Source organism: Catharus ustulatus, chromosome 9 (genome assembly GCF_009819885.2).
Source record: "Catharus ustulatus isolate bCatUst1 chromosome 9, bCatUst1.pri.v2, whole genome shotgun sequence".
Taxonomy (NCBI): Eukaryota; Metazoa; Chordata; class Aves; order Passeriformes; family Turdidae; genus Catharus; species Catharus ustulatus.
Window position 1 is genome coordinate 4271220 of NC_046229.1, and position 13848 is coordinate 4285067.

At 40.6% G+C, this 13848-nt stretch overlaps 2 protein-coding genes across 2 annotated transcripts in view; one reads left to right on the plus strand and one right to left on the minus strand.

The window, feature by feature from the left end:
• Positions 1 to 13848, minus strand: part of FGGY (FGGY carbohydrate kinase domain containing) — a 280628-nt gene that overhangs the window by 265938 nt on the left and 842 nt on the right. The window lies entirely within an intron of this gene.
• LOC122149419 (CARD- and ANK-domain containing inflammasome adapter protein-like) lies at positions 10579 to 13093 on the plus strand. The gene is given in 1 exon segment (XM_042779585.1): positions 10579 to 13093. A coding segment is annotated over 1 exon segment (2268 nt). The 5' UTR covers positions 10579 to 10630; the 3' UTR covers positions 12899 to 13093.

The following is a 13848-nucleotide window of genomic DNA, read 5'->3' on the forward strand; positions in this document are numbered from 1 at the left end:
AACTGTTTTTGTTAGATGACTAACTTTATGCATATATGTTTAAAATTATTTCAGAGGGCAATGAGGTTATTATTCCAAGTCTTATAAATGGAATTTCTTGCACATGTTCCTGATATTGGCTTCCATGCCTGTTTTGAATTTACTTACAAAGTACACTGCCACACCCACAATTAATTTCAAGCTATTTCCTTGGCCCCCTCCGTTTGCTGCATTATCATCCTCACGTGCAGAAACTGCTCCCGTGTTTTTCACTGCGCAGGAAATGCCAGGCTGGCAACATGAGAAAGGTTTGGATTTTAACTAAATATTAATGTTTGTTGCTGTGGCTTGAATGTGGCAACAATGAAAAGCTCTCACATTTAGGATCTACAAGTTCTTTTTGCTACTGGCAAAGCCAGTTAGGATTCCAAACAAACTCTAAAGGTAACAATGACAACAGAGGGACAAAAGCAACAAAGTAATGAGCTCAGGGAAAGAAAGATCTTCTGAAGTTACTCCCTTTTTCTGTTACCAACAGTACAATTCTCAAACCTGTTGGGAATGAGGAACACCAGCAGCTCAGTGCCAGCTGATTTTCTGTAACCCTTCTAATGGTGCTCCCTCCTGGAATTCAGTTCTACGTGTTTTGACACTTGCACAGCCTAATCCAAAAAGAAAAGCTCCCATTATCCCTTCTGAACACACTGCCCATCCCAGCACAGGAGCACAGCCCCATCAATGCAGGAAAGCACTGCCAACCAGCTCACCCCTTCCTGCCTCTCAGCAGTCTCACTCCTCTGCTGGAGTGATCTGAGGCAGTTAAGAAGAAATAAAACTCCTCATCTTTACAACTGTACAGAACCAGGAACAAGCAAGACCTCACCATCAGCACACAATAACAAACCCAGATTCCCCCGTGTTTCTGGGGTTCAGCTGACACCACACCAGCCAAGAGCACAATCAGAAATGAACTGGAGTTCCAATTCCAGCTACAGCTGTGCATGAGGAGCTGCTTTAGAGTTGCACACACTTTTCCAAAACTGCTGATTGAGATCTGCAGTGTAGAAATACCAAGCTTAATTCTCCTTTTTCCAGGCAGGCCAGGTCTTGGCTTAAAAAACAAAGCTGAAAAGCCCCAAACCAAACAACTGTGTCTTGGTCTAAATCCTCCCTGTTTGGATCTTCAAAATGATAGTGACTTCACAGAGATCTACTCTCTGATTTAAATGACTGCATGAGTCTATGAGTTCAAAAAGAAAAGTTTTACAAGTACAGGTTCAAAACAGACTCTCCATGTAGTAAAAATTATCACTTTTGTCTTACAAGTAAAAATTATCATTAAATGATGATGTTCCAAAAAATCTATTAAAGGCTCTTCAAATTCATGAAAAGAGTCAGAATAAAAGCAGAGGTCTCAATTACTAAGAATTTTTAATGGCTTTCTCTTTCTTTTGAGCATATCCATGAGTATTTCATGTCCAAAGTCTGTCCCATATGAACAATGATATATTAAAATGCATTTTGATTTATTTATCAAACTAGATTAAACCGTGTTTAAACACTGCTGTTTCTAGATCTAAAACTGAAGCATTAAGATTCACCACATTACAAAAAACCTAAGATTCCAGACCCTTTGGTCAATATTTGCTTTCCATGCCTGACATTAAAAGCCTCATCCTAATCTAGAGTTTAGCTATTATTTGATACTTTATGTTCTAAGATTCCTTCCTTAAGTCCAAAGCTTTAATTTAAGCCAGCTGTTCCACAGTAACTCAACATGTGTGGGATTTTCCCACTAGATGAAAATGATAAGCAGATTTTTTTTTTTTTTAATTTTTAAAGATATATTATGCCCATTGAGAGATGGCTCCTTTTAAATAAAGGCAAAGAAATTATCACAGTTGGCTCAGCTATGTAATGTGAAAATGATCCTGTGCAACACAGCTGGGTTTGTTAATGGTACAGCATTGGCCATGTTATGAGTTAATGTACAAAGTTATGTTGGCTCTTTTAGCTTTCCATTTTTACTGACCTGTGCACTTTGTTTCATTAATACATTAATATTACTATAACAATAACAATAATAATATACATGAATATTAATAACATAATATTCTAAATAGGCTTTTTAATTCAAATTACACTGAAGACTGTGTTCATAAGGTATCAAAGTGCACCTCTGGTGTATTATTAAAATAAAGCCAGTTTTAGCATTGAAATATATTCTTTTTCAATACCATTTGGATCACAAGAAAATGGCAAATGGCCTCTAGGGAAAAAAAAAAAAAAAAAAGCACTGTCATACCAGAGTCAATGGCAGGTAAAGGGTTAAAATCAACACAGGATTTGAGAGTAACAGAATGTTTTCCTGCAAACTCCTTCTATGGTGTGATCCAGGGGAAGGTCCAACTCAAGTGCTGGATGTTCATACAGGATTTCCTATGACTAATGCTGTCAGCATTCAAGACTTTTGATTTAAAATGTGGGAGTTACACACAGATAGGAAATTTACCCTTTACAATTTTGTATTTGAAAATGAATGGAAATTGCTCTGATTTTCAGATTCATTTTCTGTACGTGGAATGAGAGCATAAAATAAGGAAGTCACTAAGTGGCATTTGCTGGGATTGCCTGCCAAGATTTTGCACAAGTCTTTCACATTTGGATGGGATTCACAGGTAGCTTGGACAGGAAGGCCTTTTCCTTCTTTATTTTTGAAAAGCTTTGCTGGATGGAAATTATGCCAGTGAGTAAAGAGGGGAGGAGGGAACAAACTACCATCCCAGAGGTTTTGGTGCCAGTTCAAGCAAGTCACATCTAGATGACATTGATGCTAACAAAACCAAACCTAGGGAGCACAAACCATGGTTTTGATTTGAAAGATTCAAAACCAAAGTAATACAGAAAACAAACTCAACTGGAAAAGGCAAACTTGAGATGTAATCTGTTACAATTAAGTTCAATGGCCAGGTTTGCCCTGAATTCTATTGCAAGCTCTGGCTGCTTCAGATAATGTTTAAATGGAGATATTTTATTGAATTAAACATGAAGTCACTAAAAGCACTTGAGCTGCCATTACAATATCCCTTCTATTCACTTCTTAATGTCACGTTTATCCCATTTTCATGATGCAATATTAACTTTTAATTGAAACTGAGATTTCCCTGTGTCTTGTGACACAAGGGAAAAAGAAGGTTGATTCCAGCCATTAAAAATCACTATTCTTTCCTTAATCTGGGTCTTCTAAAATCCCTAGTGGGCACATTACTGCTCTATTATTGAGCCAAGGATTTTGCTTCACTGGGAACCACATGATACATAAATACATTTACAGGTAAATTACAGTGGGTCTAGAGCTCTGTTCAGCATCTACCACGTCTCCTGACAGAAGTCCCACAGGTCTCAGAGAACTCAATTTAAAACTCAGAGCCTTGTAAATCCAGAACAGCTATTTAGGCATGGAGAGAAAACAAAAATAGCAACCAAAAATAAAGTAAAATTTTAAAAATCACAAACCAAAAAAAAAACTTCTAAAACTTTCTCAAACAGGGAATGCTTCAACTGCACAGTAAAGGAAACTGAATTCACAAATGAGTGTGTTGAGGTTAGAGGGACAGTGTGGAAGAGACTCAAAAAGGCATAAGGTAGCAATATTCAAAGGATAAAAAGGAAAGTAGTGCAGGGACAATGGAAGACATCAAAAGCTTTAGGGAGGATGCCTGAAGAGATGCAGCTCGAGTAAAGACTGCTGGTGGAGGTGTGAAGTTCTCTCCAGCTGGACATCAGAACCAACCATTCCAGTTATGGAAGCTATTATTTATTAAATAAAAAGGATGCTGAAATAATGAGTCAAACCTTTGTCCACAGAGCAGCTGTGGCACAGGTACCAACCCTGTGTGCTGTGAGAAAAGGCATTCCCAGGAAAAAGAAAATCCATGCTGCTGTGTTTGCATTACTCCTGTGACCAAAACTGGGCTTTTTTCTCAAAAACTTCTTTATGCAGCAAATAATTCTCTGGTCCCAGTGCAGACTAGAGGAGTAAGGAATAAAAGACTCAGTTCCAGGCATGGGAATAAAGAAGTTTGAAATGAAAGCTCCAGTTCAGATGGGACTGCACATGATGTGCACAGCGATGGAAACTGAGGGGGCAGCCAGGTCATGCCTTTCCCCTGCCGCATGAATCACTCTTTGAATGGAAATTTGAGTAGGAAGACATAATGGCTTGGGAACAAAGGGAGCTGCTGGAATATCACAGGTGCAGCCCAACACAGAAGGGTGTTTTGGGACATGCCAAGGAAAGCAAACACCATGAATCTGGAGGAGTTGTCAGGACTTTGTGATTTAGGGAGCTCTCCAAATCAACAAGGGTGTTTCTCACGGAGTCAAGCAGAGGGGAGGACAACCGAGGTCCTGAGCCCGTGCTCCAATCAATCAGATCCTCAATGCTAGAACTTTATGCAGAATTCAGAAAAATGCTGATGTCCTACTGATGTTTTTGGGAGTCAAACTGGCACTCCTCTGAGGCACCCCTCTGGAGCTGGATGTGTAAAAATATCCTCTGCTGAACTGGAGCTGAGGTGAGGTGCAGGAATCCAGACCCTGACATACAAGAAGACACTTTCTGGGGGAGCCAGAACAGTCAGTTAAAGGCAGAGGATTCAGAGGACAGGGGAAGCTGCCAGAACTGGGAAGGGGAAATAACATGAAAGAATCAACTCTGAATGAGAAACACTGTGAGACTGAGCAAAAGATACTGAATTACAGAACTGAGAACAGACTAAAACACTAATAAGAAAGAAACAATTACATGCCTGTGATTTTCTGCTACAGCAGGAAAGTTCAACTTCATTTTGATGTACAACAAACATAAACTGAATGCAGCTAAAACTACAAGATCATTTTAACCAGTTGATCAGGTTGGAGTACAACTCCATGATAATAAAAGTAAATGGAATAAATAAATGAACAAGCAATTGCTTCCATATCTTTTTTTTTTCCCAGAAGGAAGGAAAAAAATACCAATTAAAAAAATGTGGTTACAAGCTAGCCCCTTGAGTAGTTTCAATTGTCTAAAGACTAGGAAAGTGCTATAGATTTAGATAGAACTGTTAAGATGTATTGGTGATAGATTTTTATGATCACTAAGTACAAAATGCTGCTGGGTATAAATTCAGAACAGTTTTCACTAAGTCCTCTACCTCTACAAAGCAAATTTGGCCAAAAGGCTTCTGTGGGAGATGCACTGACAGCACCAGATCCTTCTGGGAGCAATGCTGGGGCTGGGAGGAAGATCCTCACTGTCTTCACCAGTTACAGAACTTCTATAAAGTATTTTCTTCTGTAAGGTTTCACTGGCAAAGTGCATGTTCCTGACTCAAAACCACAAGGGCTTGTTTGGTTTACAATGCAAAAAAACTGCTCATTTTGGAGAAAAACTCCATCCTTCTCACCATTTGGTTTTGCTGGTCCTTGAAGCTGCCTCAGCATTTAGTAACTCAATACTTTTACATCATTTACATTTTATCCTAACGATAGGAGGGCTTGTGTTTATGCCATAGTTGTTTTCTGTTAGCTTTGGTCTGAAAGGATACATTTAAAGCTCTAAAATTATATATAAGATAAAATGATGACACTGATACACCTTTCAACCAATTGGTGTCCAGGTTCAGTCATCAGATTGACACACAATTAGTTCTTAAATTTAAATTAAGCTTGTGACAGTAAATATGTCAGCAGAATAAATATGTGTAGAAACAAATAATCAGTCATACTCACAAATTAGACACAAAAATTGTAATTTTTTTAAAATTTTGCATTATGAATGTTGCAGTGGCTAAATACATCATTCACCATATCAGAACACTTTTTCTGTTTCTTTCAAACCAATTTATATTTTATTTATTATGTTATGAAATAAGAATGTTTCTTTTCTTAACCTCTGGGAAGCTAAACTAGCAACTTTTTTTCCTTCAACCTCTACCATGTAGCTTTTCAGAAAACAACCTAGCAAGTAATGCCATGAAGAACTTTGGAAAAATACTTTAAATCTAATTATCCAAAACCTGAATGGCACAAAAAATGGTTCCTAAGTAGTTTGGTCACTTTTCTTCAACTCACTTATAAAAGCATGATTAGGAAAACAATCCTAATCCTCACTTTGGCTGAGTTATGTATTTGTTAGGCTTCATTCCTGGAGCTGGATGCACCCAGCCTGCTCTGCTGGCATTTCCAGCCATCAGTGGCACTTTGCAGATGTGCACTGCCCTCTCACAGCTACCCCAGCTCGGGAATTTCATGGAAGCACTCGTTAATCTTCGGGAAAAAGAACAGCTTGCATTGCAGGGCTGCAGCGCTTAGCGTGACCTTCGTTTGTTTATGCCTGAGGAAACAGCCCTACAGTGCTGAGATAAGACTGTGGCTTGTTTTGGAAATAGAATAAAATACCTGGGGTATTATGCCAGCTGTTGCATTATTGGTATTTTGAAAGCATCCATGAGCAGTGGACAAATGTGGGAAGCTGTGGCTTGTGCAGTCTCTCTTCTGAGCACTGTGCCTGCCACAGGCTCTGCAGGGGGGCTCTGTGCTACCAAGAGGTGCAGGGGGATGGGATGGGATGGGATGGGATGGGATGGGATGGGATGGGATGGGATGGGATGGGATGGGATGGGATGGGATGGGATGGGATGGGGTGGGATGGGATGGGATGGGATGGGATGGGATGGGATGGGATGGGATGGGATGGGATGGGATGGGATGGGATGGGATGGGATGGGATGGGATGGGATGGGATGGGATGGGATGGGATGGGATGGGATGGGATGGGATGGGATCCATGGGATGGGATGGGATGGGATGGGATGGGATGGGATGGGATGGGATGGGATGGGATGGGATGGGATGGGATGGGATGGGATGGGATGGGATCCATGGGATGGGATGGGATGGCCTCCTGAGTCAGGCACAGAACACTCTCAGGTTGCCCAAATCAGCTTTGCCCACCCTCAGCAAGCCCCACTCAGGCCCCTGGTCCCTGTTCTGCCTGTGCCACTGGGGATGGCACTTCCCCAGGGAGCAGCTCCCATCTGAACACCAGCCAGGAAGGCCCTGAGCCTGCTCTCCACAGAAACGTGACCAACACAAACCCATCACTCAGCACCAAAGGTCCCCTTTGCATTTCCCTCATTTACTGCAGTTCATCTTTAGGCAAAACCAAGCACTGCACTTTGCCTCTTGCAGACATCCTGACTGCTCAGCTCTCCCAGTGTTCTAACAAGTGAAGCTCACTGTAATCATCACCATGAACCCTTCCAGCACTGCTGGTTCTCAGTCCAGCTCTGCCTAAATATAGTTCTACCTCAACCAGCTGGGGCACACTCAGATTTCTGGTTATCCAAAACAGAGCCCTATTCATGAGCTGTGTTTATTAAGGAAAATATCTCGATTACCCAGAGATATTTCTGCACCCCTCACGATGTTTAGATAATGATGTTGGCTGTATTATCTCTCACAGGCTGGTTATTCCACAGCAGAAACGTTCCCAACAACAGCTCGGCAAGAGCCTCGGTGGAGGAATGGTGACCTCTGCAGGTGCCTCAGTCCCGCAGCCACAGCCCCTCACAGGCTCCTTCCACCTCACTCAAGGTGCACTTTGGGTCGCTTTCATCTTCCAGAAATTAAAACAGAGAAAATTAAATGTATATTTGATGATGACATGGCAACATAAAATCAGCTAGAGAACACGGGCATGCGTTAATTTAAGAAATAAATGTTCATCGCTGAGAAGTCAGAAAACAATACTTCAAAGGACAAAAACTTCAAAGCACTCTATAACTTCAAAGCACTGCAGCAACAGTAATAAACACTTAGGACGTGTCTGTGAGGTAGAGAAAAAAATTTCCTTTTTTAATGCTTGTGTAAACAGGGAACAGGGATTAAGGGATTTGCCCAAGGACACAAGTTAGGAGCAAAACTGAGATTGCATGTCAGAAATAACTGACTCAAGTGTCCCAGCTCCAGCCAGACTGAAACACTTCCCTGCACAGACATTTACTCAGCAGACACCAAAATTGATATCTTTCCTATCAAGGGCATCACCTGCCCTTCAAATCGACAAATTTAGTAAAGCTCACAATTTTCTCTTTAAAATAACTTAATAAATAGCCTTTTAAAATAGTCTTATAATCCAGTCCTTGGACACATGGAGCTAAAGAAGTCAGCAGAAGTAAAAGTGGAGTGTGAAGTACCTCATGCCCCTCTGACAACACATAAATATAAAAGACAACAAAGAAGCCCAAAGATTTGCCTCTTCCTTCTCTCCAATTTACTTAGATCTCTAGTAATATTAAATACTGCCAATTTTATTTTTACTGCTGATCCGACACATTTGTGGTCTCATGCACTTAATTAAAAGAGAAGAGGTGTTGAGTTAATATTTTTCCCTTCTCTAAAACATTTACATGTCAAATAAAGTGAGTTAGTACATGAAAAAGAGATAAACAAAAAAAGCACACTTCAAATAGACAATTCTGAATCTCTTTGTGAAGTCGTTGTTGGAACAAAGGCTTAATTTTAAAAGTGGTTAAAATCATAATTAAAAAATAAGGGCTTTTAAAGCATAATTTCTTAAAATTAATCTACACAATAAGCTTCCAAATTTTTCTTGCCAAATATGATTCTTCCTTTAAGACAGAATTTCCTCATAAGTATTTATAATGAGAAACTTTTTTTTAAGAAAATGCATGATTATATTTTGAGGACTGTGATTTGCATCTCATAACACATCATTTGCTGCTAGCTACTTTCCAAAATAAAGTGAGGTGGCTCTGAGAGAGACGCTGCCTGCAAATATTGTTCAAATGTTCCTCCTCAAGGCCAGGGAGGAGAACTGCACCCTTCCATCTCTACTAGGACCTGCTTGCTAGGGAAATTTCTGCTTTCACAACACTGGGAAATTACTGCCATAACAAGGGAATCTTAAAGAATATCACCATTCCTTTTTTAAATTTTTTCAGGAGTTCAAAAAATTCCTGTGCCATCTATAATAATGCTGCTCAGCTCCCACATTTTCCTCTGCCAGAGCTCACAACTTTCCTGTGAAGGTGATCAAGGATTGTTATTTCTGTTTTGCATGGGAAGAATAACAATGACAACACAAAGATCACATTTCCCCAAAGTGAGTAAGGACTGATTTACTCAAGGCACAGAGAGATCTCCAGGACTTCATTAGGTCAAATCTGAAGACTCAATAATTTGCAGCTTACTGAGTCACTGGCAGATTTGGGAACATCATTCAGTCCACATTAAACCATGGTTTTCCATGCTATGAGTTAACAATCATTAACTAAATGACAAAGGTTTTGCTATTCTTGGTGTAGTGCCCTTCTTTGCATTTCAGAGGAATTACTGGGCTCTTAAATTGGCTGTCAAATTTGCTGACTTGGTAACTGGCTGGCTTTCAAAATATATATTAAAAATCTTGCCTTTCCCAGCTATTTCTTCAATAAAACTTTTTTTTTTTTTAAATACAATAAATTTTGCGATCTCACTTATAAAGTTAAAGTCAACAGTGAAAAATTAAAAATCTTATCAGTCCCCTTGTACATACTATTAAAGAAAATACATGAAAAGGGAGCAGATCCCAGCAGAAAGGGCACTGAACTAAGAAACTGATGGCAAAATTTCTCATTTGCTTAAATAAGGTCAAGCTTTCAGTTTTTCAGCTCATTTTACCTCCAGCTTTTCCCAAACTCTGTAATCTCAATTTCTCTCTCAATTGGTTTCAAAATGTGTGGATAATTACTATTTTATTTCCTTCTCTTCCATAGGGAATTTAAACACCAATAAGTTAAATTAATTACAGCTAGATCCCAAGGTCTTACATCCATATGGAAGACTACACAGATTTGAAGCTCTAATTATGCTTTAAATATTGCACACTGAATGCCTTGATCCACCTCATGTAAAAGAATTAACTCCCAGACAGACTCTGGGTTAGAGCAGGAATGACAAGCTAAATGGCCTTAAATACACCCTGACTGGAGCTGTAGCTCATATTAGAAAGGCTGGATCACTTTTTATAACCAGCTGCTTATAGAGTTTATTTTTATCTAGGTCTTTATGCTTTTATTTCACTGCAATATAGGGCTGTCACCTGCATAGCTGGCAGTGTGCACTCTTTCATTTCAGATCATACGAGGTGTGTGATCATGGCAACAGTAACTATGCTGTGAATTTTCTTTTGTCATGTTTAATTGACTGGTCATTTAGGAACCAGCTTGGCCAGAGGAACAGAGTAACTCGACCAACAGCTATCTTCTATTCAAATATCAGATTCACAAAAGGATTTTTTTAATCCCTAATTATGCATTAAAAATCTGGAAGAAGCATTCCAAGTGAAGTATCTTTCCATATCACAGACTTTTGTTTTGTTATCAAGCTGTACTTGTTGCTAAGGAAGAACAGAGAAGATCAAAGGACTCCTAACAACTAGAAACTCAAAGGTGAGGGAGTTTTGATTTCTTTAAAGATTTATCACTGATGTACAATGGTTGTTGGTTCATAGTTCTAAGAAAAGACAGAAATTATGTGAGCTTGCTTTGCTATTTCCTATTTACCATCAAACAATACCTCAATTCACTTTTTGATTAGCAACATGATCATGCATTCAAACAGAATGTTTACAAATCCTTATGCAATTGAAGTCCTAAGGTCTAAAAAAGAAGAACTTGTACAAGGCATAACTGACCCAGATCAGCTCCTGCACTGGTTGATAGAAAATGGTATTTTTACCCCAGAAAAAAAGCTGGTTCTGAGTTTCTACAGGACACGAACAGCAAAGAACTCTCGGGTTTTAGACATACTCATTTCTCAAGGTGAATGAGCCTGCAGGCTCTTTTTTTATCCATGTTTAAAGCAAGTGGAGCCAAAACTTTACAGCAAGATAAGAAAATACGTCAGCGAAGTAAATGAAAGCACTGGAGATGCCAGAAGACAGTTGGTTGAGCATTTACTTGAAAAAGATAAAGTTTGGTTTGAAAATAGCACTGAACAGCACCAGGGGAAGAAAGACAGACCTGGGGAAAAAAAGCACAAAGGGGCTGTTAAGAAGAAAGGAAAAGTAATTCCACTTTCAAGGACAACAAAGCCTAGAAAAGATCCTGCTGCTGTCAACATCTTTGCTGCAGTTGCTAAAGGCTCCCTTCCTGAGTTAGAGAAAACACTGAAGGATAATGATCCCAATGTGCTAAACCCTTCCAGTGAAACACTTCTGCATGTTGCAGCTGCTCGTGGCCACCTATCCATCATGAAATATTTGCTCAGCAAAGGTGCAAGGACAGGTGTGAAGGACAGGAAAGGGAGAACAGCCCTGCACAGGGCAGCTGAGAAACGCCACGGAGGGGCAGTCCAGATGCTTCTCCGAGGTGGTGCCTCCATGCACACTCTGGATATGGAAGGCAAGACAGCACTTCACTGGGCTGCAGAGAACAACCACAGCCACATCCTGAAGATGCTCCTGGAAGAAGAGGCAAGGAGCTGCAGGAATCAGCACAACTTTTTACACTTGGCAGCTCTTAGAGATGAAAGCAGGCTGGCCAAAATGCTTTTAGAGGCTGGTGCCTCCACTGAAGGAAAGGATGAGAGAGGACAGACTGCTCTCAGTTATGCTGTTTCTCAGGGATCTGAGAACACTGCTAAAGTACTTCTAGAAGCTGGAGCCACTGTTGATTCCAACATGGTTGAAAGAGCCTTCAACAGCGACCACCCATCCATCTTCAAAATACTGCTGGAATATTCTAAAGATCTGCCTGCTGACATATTAGAGTCAGCTCTTTTTAGAGCTGTACAGAAGAATCTGCACACTGTAGTAGCAGCTTTAATTGACAGAGGGACAGATGTCAATGCCCACAACAAAACGCATTACACTCCTTTGCTGCTGGCCTGTGAAATGGGCAAAGCAGAGTCAGCAGAGGTTCTAATGGAAAAAGGAGCAAACTTGGGAATAAGGACTCCTGCTGCAGACACAGCTTTGCACCTGGCAGCGCAGGCTGGGGCTGCTTCCATCGCAGGTCTGCTCCTGGGCAAGGGGACGGACACAAACCTCAGGAACCAAGCCGAGGAAACCCCGCTCCACGTTGCTGCACTCCAGAATAACGAAGCACTCGTTGGCCTTTTAGTCAATGCTGGGGCCAGAATTAACGCTGTCACTAAAGACTTGGTTACTCCCCTGCACATGGCAAGTCTGAGAGGTCACGCTGAGGTTGCCCAACAGCTGCTGCACTACAAAGCCCATGTTAATGCTCAGGACAAGCAGGCAAAGTCCCCGTTACATTTGGCTGCTGAGCAGGGACACAAAACACTGGCAGAGATGCTCCTGAAGGCCAGAGCTGATCCCAACTCACAGGACAAGGAGAAAAAGACTCCTCTGCATGCTGCAGCTCTGAGAGGGCACCTCAGCATCGTGGAAGTGCTGCTGGCTAACAAAGGGAGAGCTGGAGCTAAGGACATGGATGGATGCACCCCACTGCACTACGCCACCATGAAAGGAAACACCGACATCGTAGAAGTTCTCCTGGCCTCGAGGAAAAATAAAAACATCGATGACAGGAACATTTGGAGGAAGACAGCCCTGCATATTGCAGCAGAGTATGGGCATGGAGAGTTGATAAATCTCCTCCTGAGCCGTGGGGCTGCCATCAATGCCTTGGACAGCAGCAGGGACACTGGCCTGCACTGTGCCTGCAGGGCCGGGCACCTCTGTGCTGTGAGTGCCCTCCTCAGCTGGTCACGAGCAGAAAAAGCAAATTTACTGGCTGTGAACAGCCTCAGAAAGACTCCACTGCAAGTAGCGGAATTTAATGAGACAGAAAACCAGGCTCAAATTTTAACTCTGTTGAGAAAGAAAATGTTAATAACAAAATGACCATGTAAAGAAAAAAAACTTTACATTTAAGTGCAGAATTCTCTTTAATGTAATTTGGATAGTCCTAATGTGGAATATGATTGAGAATTATGCTTGAGTTGGCAGAATTAAGTTAGCAAAGGTGATTTTGGAAAAAAGGGATTTTAAAGGCACTGTTAAACCTTTAAGCATTGATTAGTCTTCTGCTTCTCTCATGAATCACATACTTGGGACCTCTTGAAAATGCTCTAGCCTTAAACAGATTGTTTTTAAACTCTTCTAGTATAAATCAAGACAAAGATAGAAAATAACTAACATCTGTGAATATCAGCCTGTATGGATAGCTTAGTTAGGCATTGTTTGGCAATCCAAAATTCAAGTTTAAAAAAGTCTGTTATGAATAGGAAGATGTCTGTATTTCCTCAAGGTATTCCTGAACAATTATTAACAATTATTTTTCTTTCTATCTTTTGTCATACCATTGTCTTGATTTTGCATTTTTAAGAAGAGAGAACAAAACCCATCACATTTGCCATTTATTAATTTCACTTTCAAGTCCATTCCAGCACAAAGATAAAATATGTAGAATAAAAAGGCTGCAACAGAGCTTCTTGGTTCAAAATATTTGTATTGAGATGACAACGCAAATATAAACAGAAACACTTTCTGGTCAACAGAAAGTTCTCTGGGGTTATTTTCTGTGTAATAATAACCAACCCTTACACTTCCCTTCAGATTACAAGCCAAGTTACCACAAACACCCAAGTACCTCTTGAGAAACGAAACATGGATTTAAGAATGCATGAGACTAAAACCGATTTTTTGTTATCAATAAAAGAGCACTTTAACTTGACCTTCGCCATGCCCTGGTGAGGGAACAGACATGACCACATGCTTGAAGGACATACGGGCACACAGCCTGTCTGGGCTCAGGGGATCACAGGATGGGAAAGAGCTCCAAGATCGAGTCC